The 12,211-nt window shown below is 40.9% G+C and overlaps 1 protein-coding gene across 1 annotated transcript in view; it reads right to left on the bottom strand.

The window, feature by feature from the left end:
- Positions 1–12,211, bottom strand: part of abcc12 (ATP-binding cassette, sub-family C (CFTR/MRP), member 12) — a 124,469-nt gene that overhangs the window by 59,044 nt on the left and 53,214 nt on the right. The window contains exons 15-17 of the mRNA XM_078544329.1: positions 11,004–11,138; positions 7,550–7,649; positions 3,159–3,248 (exon numbers count right to left, since the gene is read on the bottom strand). Of these exons, the coding sequence (XP_078400455.1) occupies positions 3,159–3,248; positions 7,550–7,649; positions 11,004–11,138 (325 nt within the window). The remainder of the gene's footprint in view (positions 1–3,158; positions 3,249–7,549; positions 7,650–11,003; positions 11,139–12,211) is intronic.

Here is a 12,211-nt window from a genome sequence, read left to right as displayed (position 1 = left end):
ATCTTCCAAATCTTTTGGGTAACTGGTCCAGAAGGTCTTCTTGTAGATTCAAGTGCACTTCTGTTTCTTCTCACTAGTCCATTTTCAGTCTCCACAAGATAAGATTGTGGATGTAGTGTTTTTGCCAAAACCTGGCCTTCGCGACTTTGGTCACAAATCTATACAGATTGCCCTGTCTGGAGTTCTAGTAATTTATGTACTTTATGGCGTTGATTGTAGTTCTTGGTTTGATCTGCACGATACTCATCCTCTTTCTCCCTTTCTCTATATCTGTTGCTTTGAGGCATGGCATCAGCATATGCAGAAGAACAGGAAATTGAGTCCACAGTCATCTTCCCATTAGAAGTTCAGACAGAGCCAGACCATTCTGGAGCAGTGTGGAATGGTAACAGTGCTAAGTTGATAGTCATTTTTCTTCAACAAAGCCTTCACTGCCCTTAATCCTCGTTCAGCCTCCCCATTAGCTCATGGGTATCAGGGTGAGCTAATCATGTGCACAAGCCCATAGGCTTCTGTGAACCGCTTAAAACATTCATTGGCAAACTGTGAGTCATTGCCTGAAATGACTATATCTGGAATGCAGATTGGGGCAAAAAATTTCTTTTGAAACATAATGACAGCTTCCGAAGTGCTACCATGTAGATGCTTAACCTCAATCCATCTGGAGTAATAATTAACAAATATGGGGAATGCCTTCCCTTTGTGCTCAAAAAGACCCATTCCAAGATGTTCCCACATTCTGGTCAGAAATGAGGATTCCATCAGTATTTCTCTTTGCTCCTGGTGATATGATGCAGGTTGAAATCATTTCTTCTAATGATTTTGAGATCTCTGGCCATCAAATGGAATTTCACACTCGAGCAAGACACTTGGTAGTGCCCAGGTGTCCCTGGTGTATTCCCTGAAGGATAGGGTCAGAGAACACCAGGTATGACCAATCTCCATCATGAATCATCACACCACTGAGATGTCTTCATTGCTCGAAGTATTGCTTCAGCATGAGATTATTTGGAACATTTTCTGGCCATCCTTTGATGTAGTATTCCTGAGGTTGAGCACATCCTTCATCTACTTTCGAATTTCATTTAGCTTCTGCCTTGTTGCTAGTAGAAATTTCATGGTCAATGCATCATAGGACTCCACATCTTTGACAAAATTATGTCCTCTTGTTCAGGCTTGTCTGTCTTGTTCTCGTGCTCAAGTTTGTCCATCTGTTTCTTGCTTGATGCAAGCTGCCCCTCCCACTAATTAACTTGTGATTCCTTCACCTGCAGTTCACGGGAAATCTTCTGCCTGGTTTTCTCAAGGTTTTCACTTAATTTTATCAGGATCTGGTGCTCCTGCTTCAGAGCACTTGTTTCCGTCTTCTTAAGACCTTTAAATAAGATTGGAAATTCTGTCCTGAATTCTTTCAGTTTGTCTTAGCTCCTTAATTTGTCGACTTTACAGATGAGTCGTAGATCTGTGCAAACTTTTCAGCTTAATAGTGAACATTCTTGGTTTTCGATCATTTATAAAGTTTCTGCGATTTCTCTTCCTTTGTACTGAAGTGCAGCAGTCAACTGTCCCTTGACCTTCCTGGACTGTGGAGTTGTATGGTCGATGGCTGGAAGAAGTCTTGCTTTAGCCACTGTTCTCTGTCTGAAAGAACTGAAACCCCTGCTCCAGTGTTTAATTTGAAGTTTGTTTTATGTTTGTTGACCATACTGTCTGCACTGCAATAGTTCCCATTAGATCCTGTAATTATTCCCAATTCATGGCAGCTCATTGTTCTTTGCATCTTTAATTTCTTGAATACTACTTGCTTTAATTGGTTCCTCCTTAAATCTCTGCAGTAGGAGCTTTTTGCTGCAGCATACAACTTTAAAGTGGCCTCTCCTCTTACAGGAATGGCACTCCACATTTTTGGCGCGACATTCTTTGCACCACTGCAGCCTTTTCTTGCCACAATGGGAACATGGAGTAATGCTCTTTTCATTGTTTCCCTGTTTTCACTGAGGAGGTGTGGTGCTACTTTTGTGTCCTACAAACTGCACTGTCAGTCATTTTTCTCCACAAAATCCCCTGTTGTCTCAAATAAATACACGAGTTTGCTTTCTCACTTCTGCCTGTCCTGTTAACTGCACAGCCTTTGATGGTATTAAATCCTCCCTTGACTGAAGAAAATCTGATAAAGTGTCTTTGAAGCCTCCTACAACAATGCAATCCCAACTTAATTCGTCTTTCAGGGCTCCACATTTTATTCATATAAGTTATCAGTTCATTCATATAAATCATTAATGAAGGAATCTACATTCTCTCCCAGTCTTTGAGTACATTTGTTGAACTTCACCCTTACTATAGTTGTGTTCCTTCTAAGGCTGAAATATGTATCAATAGCTTTTATAGCATCTTCGTATGTCGTTGTTTCTTTATTTATGCCTTTGTCTGACTATTACTTTGTCTGCACTATTGCCTATGGCATCAAGAAGGGTACTGATTTGTTCCTTATTAGGCTTCTCTGCTAGTCCCGAAGTGGTTCTGTACCTGGTAAACCTGCGATGCCAATTCTGCCACTTCTTGGCTTGAGCTGAGCCTTCCACATGGTTGAAGCACTCGGGTAAGGGTAGAATTTTCTCCATGGCTTTTCTTCACTTTAGCCTATCCTCAAGTTCTGTTCACATTGTTCCCATGCTTGCAGTCATTTTGCTTGTTGCTTTTTCGGTCACTGGGCCGATTACTTGGTGTTTATTCCATTGTATTTACTACTATCACCATCTGTTATCATCATTGTGGGTCTTAGTGGAGGTTGTCCTTGATTAGGATTGAGAGAGACTGCTGGAGGCAAAGCTGTTGGTAAACTTTAACTTTTATTAAACATTCTTCTAACTATGAAGGATAAGGCTTGGCACAAGGCTTCACATAGAACTCTCTGCATGCTCTGTTGTCATGTGATCTTACATCACTGATAATGTAGACTGTCTATTTACATTAACCTCTTACACTACAAAAAGTAATTTGTTTCAGGATATATTTTGAGGAATTTGAGTATAGAATATTATACTACACAACCTAGTGGTGTGACAGCAGTGGCATTCCTATAGGAAATGCTTATGCATCAAATTTCAATACAGCACAAAACCTATGTATGAACTTTAATATAATTCTTAGTGTTTTACCTTTTTTATCATTTCCATCCTGCTGCATTGTTTTTGCATTCTTGGCATTTTCTTCTGTTGAATCATTCGTCTCATCAGTCATGTCAAATGCTAAAAGTTACAAAACATTTTTGACAAACTTTGCATTTGAAACTGCATTCAGTGAATATATTCGTAATGATGAGACAATAGGGGCTGATGAGAAGTAAAATGATTTAGGTGTCCATGTACATAAATCACTAAAAGCTGGTGAACAGGCATGAAAAGTAACCAAAAAGCATATGTTAGCCTTTATCTTAAGAGAGTTTCAATGCCAAAATGAAGCTTCAGTTGTACAGAGCGTGGGGTAGACCCTACCCCAGCGCTGCTTTCAATTTTGGACGCTACACCTCAAGAAAGAGACATCGGTGTTGGAGAGGGTACAGTGTAGATTCAACAGATTGATTTTTTATTCTTTCACAGGATGTTGGCATCACTGGTTAGCATTTATTGGCCATCCCTAATTGCCCTTGAGAAGGTGGTGGTGAGCCACCTCTCAAACTGCTGCATGTGATGTAGGTACACCCACAGTGCTATTAGGTAGGGAGTTCCAAGATTTTGACCCAGCGACAGTGAAGGAATGGCAATATAGTTCCAAGTCATAATGGTGCATGACTTGGAAGGGGGCTTGCAGGCGGTGGTGCTTCCCTGTATCTGCTGCCCTTGTCCTTCTAGTTGGTTTGGAAGGTGCTGTTGAAGGAGGCTTGACTAGTTGTTGCAGTGCATCTTGTATAGGATACACACTGCTGGCACTGTGTGACAGTAGTGGAGAGAGTGAATGTATAGGGTGGTGGATGGAGTGCCAATCAAGTGGGCTGCTTTGTACTAGATGGTATCAAGCTTCTTGAGTGTTGTGGGGGCTGCACTCATCCAGACAAGTGGAGAATATTCCATCACACTCCTGATTTGTGCCTTGTAGATAGTGGACATGCTCTGGGGAGTCAGGAGGTGAGTTACTTGCCACAGAATTTCCAGCCTCTCACCCACTCTTGTAGCGACAGTCTTTATATGGCTGGTCCTGTTAGGCTTGTGGATAATCCTATCAATCAACAGAATGTTGATAGTGGGAGTTTCAGCGATGGTAATGCCATTGAATGTCAAGGGAAGATAGTTAGAGTCTCTTTTGTTGGAGATAGTTATGGCCTGGCACTTGTGTGGCATGAATATTATTTGCCACTTAACAGTCTAAGCATGAATATTGTCCAGGTCTGCTGCATTTGAACATGGACCCGTTCTATGTCAGAGGAGTCGCAAATGTTGCTGAACATTGTGAAATCATCAACAAGCGTTCCCACTTCTGACCCTATGATTGAAAGAAGGTCATTGATGAAGCAGCTGAAGATGGTTGGGCCTGAGGAACTCCTGCAGTGATGTCCTGGGACTAAGATGATCGACCTCCAACAACCACAACCATCTTCCTTTGTGCTGTGTATAACTCAAACCAGTGGAGAATTTTCCCACTGATTCCCATTGAATCCAGTTTTGCTCAGGTTCCTTGATGCCACAATTAGTCAATTGCCTTGATGTCAAGGGCAGTCACTCTCATCTCACCTCTGGAATTCAGCTCTTTTGTCCATGTTTGGACCAAGGCTGTAATGAGGTCAGGAGCTGAGTGGCCCCGGCGGAACCCAACTGAGCATCAGTGAGCAGGTTATTACTGTGTAAGTGCTACTTGATAGCATTGTCGATGACACCTTCCATCACCTTGCTAATGATTGTGAGTAGATTGATGGGGCAGTAATTGGCCAAATTGGATTTGTCCTGCTTTTTGAGGACAGGACATAATTTGATAATTTTGCACATTTCCAGGTAGATGCTAGTGTTCTAGCTGTACTGGACCAGCTCAGCTAGTTCTGGAGCACAAGTCTTCAGTACTGCCACCGGAATGTTGTCAGGGGCAATAGCCTTGGTACAGTATCTACATCTGTTTCTTGATATCATGTGGAGTAAATTGAATTGTCTGAAGACTAACATCTGTGATGCTGGGGCCCTCAGTGTGAGGCCGGGTCGGATCCACTCAGCACTTCTGGCTGAAGATTGTAGTAAATGCTTCAGCTTTGTCTTTTAAACTGATGTGCTAGGCTCCCCCATCAGTGAGAGTGGGGATATTTGTGGAACCTCTTCCTCCTGTTGTTTAATTGTCCACCATCATTCACGACTAGATGTGGCAGGACTGCAGTGCTTAGATCTGATCCGTTGGTTGTGGAATTGCTTAGTTCTGTCTATCATTTGCTCCTTATGCCATTTGGCACAAAAGTAGTCCTGTGTTGTAGCTTCACCAGGTTAATACTTCATTTTTAGGTATGCCTGGTACTGCTCCTGGCATGCGCTCCTGCACTCTTCACTGAACCAGGGTTGGTTCCCTGGCTTGATAGTAATGGTAGAGTGCCAGAGTACCCTATGCCGGGCCATAGTGTTGCAGATTGTGGTTGTGTACAATTCTGCTACTGCTGATGGCCCACAGTGCCTCATAGATGCCCAGTCTTGAGCTACCAGATCTGTTCTAAATCTATCCCATTTAGCAGTGTGGTAGTGCCACACAACTCGATGGAGAGTATCCTCAATGTTAAAACAGAAATTTATCTCCACAAGGACTGTGCGGTGGTCTTTCTTACTAATACTGTCATGGATAGATGTCTCTGCGACAGGTAGATTGGTGAGAACGACATCACATATGATTTTCCCTCTTGTTGGTTCCCCCACCATCTTCTGCAGGCCCAACCTAGGAGCTTTGTCCTTTAGGATCCTGCTAACTTGGTCAGTAGTGGCCATATCATGTGGTGAAGAACACTGAAGTCCTCCACCAAGAGTACATTCTGAGCCCTTGCCATACTCAGTTCTACTTCCAATTAGAGTTCAACATGGAGGACTACTGATTCATCTGCTGAGGAGGAGTGGTACGTGGTAATCAGCAGGAGGTTTCCTTGTCCATGTTTGACGTGATACCATGAGACTTCATGGTGTCGTTAGTCAATGTTGAGGACTCACAGGGCAACTCCCTCCCGACTGTATACCTCTGTGCCGCCACCTCTGCTGGGTCTATCCTGTTGATACCTGGAATGAGTGAGTTGTCTTATGAGGAAAGATTGGACAGACTGGGCTTATTTCTACTGGAGCTTAGAAGAGTGAGGGGTTATTTGATTGAAGTATATAACATCCTGAACGGTCTTGACAAGATGGACGTGGAAAGGATGTTTCCTCTTGTGGGTGAGTCCAGAACTAGGGGGCACTGTTTTAAAATTAGGAATCGTCATTATAGGACAGAGATGAGAATTTTTTTCTCTCAGAGAGTTGTGCGACTTTGGAACTTGCTGCCTCAGAAGGTGGTGGAGGCGGGGTAATTGAATATTTTTAAGGCAGAGGTAGATAGATTCTCACTAGGCAAGGGAATCAAAGGTTATTGGAGGTAGATGGGAATGTAGAATTCGAAACAGAAGCAGATCAGCCATGATCTTATTGAATGGCGGAGCAGGCTCCAGGGGTCAAATGGTCTACTCCTGTTCCTATTTCTTATGGTATACCCAAAGATAGTGATGTTGGTGTCTCGGACATTGTAAGGTATGATTTGTTGAGTATGACTATGTCTGGCTATTGTTTGACTAGTCTGTGGGACAGCTGTCCCAATTTTGGCACAAGCCTCCAGATGTTAGTAAGGAGACCTTTGCAGGTTTGACAGGGTTGGGTGTGTCATTGTCATTTCCAGTGCCTAGGTCAATGTTGGGCAGTCCATACGGTTTCATTCCTTTCTTGATTTTTATCTAGTAGTTTGGTACAACTGAGTGGCTTGCTAGACCATTTCAGAGGACATTTAAGAGTCAATCACATTGCTGTGGGTCTGGAGTCGCATCTAGGCCAGACCAGGTAAGGATGGCAGATTTCCTTCCCTAAAGGAGATTAGTGATATTGAGGTTTAAGGGTTTAGATTATGAAGACAGGATGCATAAACTTAGCTTGTATTCCCCTGAGTTTAGAAGGTTGAGGCAAAATTTATTTTATTAATTTATTCTTAAGATGAAAAACAGATTCAACAGGGCAGATATAGAGAAATGATTTCCTCTGCACGGTGGACAAATCCAGAACAAAGGGGCATAATCCTAAAATTAAAGAAAGACCAGTTAGGGATGAAATTAAGAAGCATTTTAAATGTAAGTTGTGTGGAAAACTCGCTTCCAAAAGGCTATAGATACTGAGTCAACTGAAATTTCCAAGACTGAGATCAACAGGTTTCTTTAGACAAGGGTACAAATGACATGGAGCAGGGGTGGGTAAATATGATCTAATTGAATGGCAGAACAAACTTGAAGGCTTCAATGGTCTACTTCTATTTCTGAATAATACAGTAAAATGCCCCTGCTTAAAGATGGCACACTCACCAGCATTGTCCAAGCCTTTTAACCTTGTGCTTGAAGGAGAAGTTCCATCCAGGTTTCCAATATCAGAGCTGGGTGGTATTGTGTTATTCTCTTCTGAACTCTAAATGCAGAATGGAAGAAGTACTGAACTGTAAATCGACGTAGCATTTATAGTCTAACTGTGCGGTTAGTTCAGTTGGCTAGAAGGCTAGAATGTGGTGTAGAATGATGCCAATGGTGTGTGTTCAGTCCCTATGTGGTGGTTCTTGGAGGGCTGCCTCCTTGCCTTGTCCCATGCTTGATGCTGATTGGTGCCCCTCGAACTGTATAACCATTTGTCTCTCTCTAACAGAGTGAGATGCTATAGTCTCTTGTGGGCTATGACTAATTACTATTTCCAGTCTTTCTAGAATGCAGTTATGCATTTGAATCCCTGGCTGACCTCAACTACAGGAATTTGATCAGTTGTGAGCTTGCAGACAGAGTTATAGATTCAACTCTATCGGGTGACCTGAATTGCGCAAATTCTTGAGATTGATGCACTATAAGCCATTTCAGATTCATGCCCGTTTTCTCTAATCATTGTCTTTGTTATTTTTAGTACTCCTCTTTCCTTATCTGCTGTAAGTGAAGAGAAGGGTTTGCAGAAGTTACGTATTTCCTTGGGCATAGTCCTATGATAATGTGTCACTTAGAATCTTGCATTACTTTTCATTGTTTTTATGGTGAATAAAAATGTCATGTAACTAAGAGCTTTCTCACATTTGAAATGAAACTAGGGAGGAAGATTAACTTGCATCCTATGGTTGAAAGCTTACTTTCGCAATCTATGTTTGAAATTAAAAAGGAAAGAACCCATTGGGTGGGAATGAGAAAAAGCTGATCAAAGTTTCTAGCTTTTTAAACCATATTTCAAAAAAGATATAACCCAAACTTTCCTTTTCTGTACGTATTTAATGACTGGATATTAAATTATAATATGTCAAAGAGGAAAGGTGAAGAATTGGTGCAGTTGTAGCCTGGTGTACTGACACTGGCACTGACGACTCTATCACTTGATCTGAAGATTGTCTCTGTGAAACTCTCACACTCTGTGATTTGGCACCGTTACATATCGTTTCGCTCAGAGATTAACATCCTGCAGTGAATACTGAGCAGGTGCTACAGTACCAACAATGCTACTGCAACTCCTGGAACACTGGACACCTTCAATTTTCCTGATATCTAAAGCAGCACCTGACTTATCTATGTTTTACTGTTGGAACAGCCAGACACCCATTAACTCATTATTTTCAACTTGCTGATTGCTTGATCTGTACATAAACACAAGCTTTCTGCTAGCAGTGAAGGTCATATTTTTAATTTGAAATAATAACCATGGTGGGGCGTTGAATGAAGATTTTGATGTCTGGTGAAATCCTAAGCCCACTCTTTATGAATACAGTCATATTATCAAACAGAGGAATTATTTCTCAACTATGTTATGCAGAAGTGTAATTTCCTTTGAGAAGTGATTATGTTCTGCAATGCACTGAAATTATTAACAACACTGCAGGGCATCATGACAGAATGTGCAACAGCAAGCTGTGAGTAACTTCAGAGAAGAAGTAAATAATCAACAATGGAGACTTGCAAATAACAATCATAATTTTAAAAAATGTTGACAACAAGAAAAGGGCTGATTTCTTGATCAGTCACTCCCAATGCTGAGCAGCGCTCATGAGAGCTGTGTAGGGAACCATGGGGTGGATACCCTGGTTTCCTGTTTATTCATTTAAATGGATGGAAATCTGTGGGCTGCTTATTTCCTGACCAGTGCTCTTTACCAGCACCAATCCCACACTGGGAACAGCTAATTGATAAATTAGTCTTATAGTCAGAAGAGCAGAGGCTTAAAAAAACTGAGAAGAAAAATGAAAATGGTACTGACGAAGGGGTTATACAAGAAAATAAAGAATGGATGCATCTGTGGAGAGAGAAACGGAGCAGGTCAATGATTTTTCAGTACTGGTGAAAATGCTGACTGATAGATGCTGTCTGACTTGCTGAGTAATTCCAAAATGTTCTGTTTTAATTTCAGATTTGCAACATCTCCAGTAGTTTTGCTTTTGAAATGGTGTTGGAAAGGATCACCTGGCCCAACAAGCCTACTTTTTCTGCAGGTAACTGCCTTTTTATGGACACTGCTGCATCCATTTAATCAACTGAACAAAAATGCTGTAAAATCCCTCCTTCATTCTTGAAGATACTTCAAGAAAACTCCACAGTATCCACATATGCTTATATTTCCTCTACTCAAATTCAATCAGATACATTTTATACATGATATTATCAGCATCCCAGCACCAAGGGGCTAATTGTATTTCTTGGAGTATTTGATCATCTTTGTCCATGGTTGTTTCTATAATGTTCAATCATTCTTAACCAGATCTTTAGCCCATTTTTAGACATTCGCATTTCCGAAACTGTCAGGTTAATGTTGAAATAATAACCTTGTTAGCTGAATTACTTCAACACAAGATTCGCATGCCTTATCAAGATAAGGTTCTGCTTGAAATTAGGTTGTCAGATTAATAAGAGCTGGATTAATGAGGCATGACTGTAACATAACTCTTTAACAGCAAAGGCTTAATTATCTCACTTGCAGCTAGCTGACTAATTAAAGCACTGCGAGCTCAAGGATTTCTCTAGTGACCTAACTATTAATATAACAGCACAAAATTCACAGAGCAGCTGATGTTTTCTCTCCCTGATTTCAAAATTGCTGATCTTGCTTGTATTTTATTTTGTTTGAATTAAATATTATTAAATATTGACTCTTAATGAATATTCCTAATGTACATATATTATTTGGTCCTTATTATGTGCTTGAATAGAATGTTGATGTGAGTGATGAATGCAATGTAAATTGCATGGAAGAAAAAAGACTTGCATTTATATTGTACTTTCACAAACACCAGACATCTCAAAATGCTTTACAGCCAATGAAGTACCTTTTTGAAGGGTGGTCACTGTTGTAATGTAGGAAACACAGCAGCCAATTTGTGCACTGCAAATTCCCACAAACAGCAATGTGGTAATGACCAGCTAATGTTGTGCTGTTGATTGAGGGATAAACACTGTCCAGGACACCAGGGATAACTCCCTTGCTCTTCTTCGAAATAGTGCCGTGGGATCTTTCACATCCACACAAACGGGCAGATGGATCCTCGGTTGAACATCTCATCCAAAAGATACTACAGTACTGCATTATCAACCATGATTTTTGTGCTCAAGCCCTGGAGTGGCACTTGCACCTAGAACCTTGTATTTTAGGGGGGTAAGTGTACTACCAACTGAGCCATGGATGACACCAGCTGACTTGGCTGTAACTCAGGGGGTGCTGACTTTGGCACCAAGTTCAACTGTTACAAGGCAAAAGACTGGTCAGAAAAGCATAATACATTTCAACATAAACATTCTGTGATTTTCTTACGTTTGGTTGGTTCATTTGGTAATTGTTGATCAGGTTGGCATAGTGTCCATTTTCATTCATTAATAACTCATGTTTTCCTTTTTCTTTAATTTTGCCATCCTCCAATAAAATGATTTCATCACAGTGTTCTAAATACTACAGAAAATTTTTTAAAAATTGGACATGGTTAATTCCTTAAAACCTGTACAATTCTTACAATCCTGCTACTTTTGGATAGCACTATGTGCTCCGATTTACAAAAGTCTGCACCCCTTCCCTTCTATAAAAACTACATAATATTACAGTGGGGTAAGATGTGAGAGAAGCTGTTTCATATATTCTGACAGGCAGCATGACCTATTCAGAAATGAATGACAAAACAGAATTCAATGTTAGTGCAATAAATGTTGAAGTATAGCATCCATATTTAAGTAGTTCCTTTTAATGCAATTTCATCTGATTGAATTTTACATTCCTGGATAAACACACCGTTCTATAGAGAAAATGTGGAGATTTGTATTTACCCAGAATTCAATGTTTAAATAATTTTAAGTGATGGAGTGTTACGTAACCACCTTCCCCTTGTACCATACCTACTCGGGTTGCACTTGTCTGTTGTAAAAGTTTTAAATACATAGAAATGGATTCTCCATTTGGGGGTTGGGCCTTCCTGACACTGCGTGACCTCAACCCAGTTTCCTAGATTAGGCTGTTTACGTGTGGCTGCCTACTGGCAGGACACCTGCCACCAAGAGGGACCCCACCACTGCCAGGGCACAAAAGTTAGACACACAGGTGCATGACACATGAGCTGACCTGACAGATCTCATCTCCGCTGCATAGGAGTTCATGACAATTGTGATTTTTAAAGGAACACACAGAGCTGACAATATGGTGCATGAAGATTTCAGATCAAATGGAGGTGATGGTAAAGTTCAGAGACTAATTCTCTAGTGAAGGAATAAGTGACATGATTGTTTTCCTGGGACATACTCATGTAACTCTGTTGGGTCTGTGGAACAGCCTCTTTGGGTAAAGTCAGTTCATGTTGTATCCAATGTAATCCTGTCGAATTCTGTCGCATTCATTAGCTGGCTGAGGCAAGGAGAATTCCCAAAGGAACATCCACCCTATAGGCTTTTACAGCAGTGTCAAACTCCCATCAAAGATAGGTAGTAATTATGAAACAAAAATGCAAACGTGAAGTGCATAATAGTCCCAAAAAAAAC

The sequence above is a fragment of the Cetorhinus maximus genome, chromosome 6 (genome assembly GCF_964194155.1).
Source record: "Cetorhinus maximus chromosome 6, sCetMax3.hap1.1, whole genome shotgun sequence".
Lineage (NCBI taxonomy): Eukaryota > Metazoa > Chordata > Chondrichthyes > Lamniformes > Cetorhinidae > Cetorhinus > Cetorhinus maximus.
This window is presented reverse-complemented; position numbering and strand designations above follow the sequence as displayed.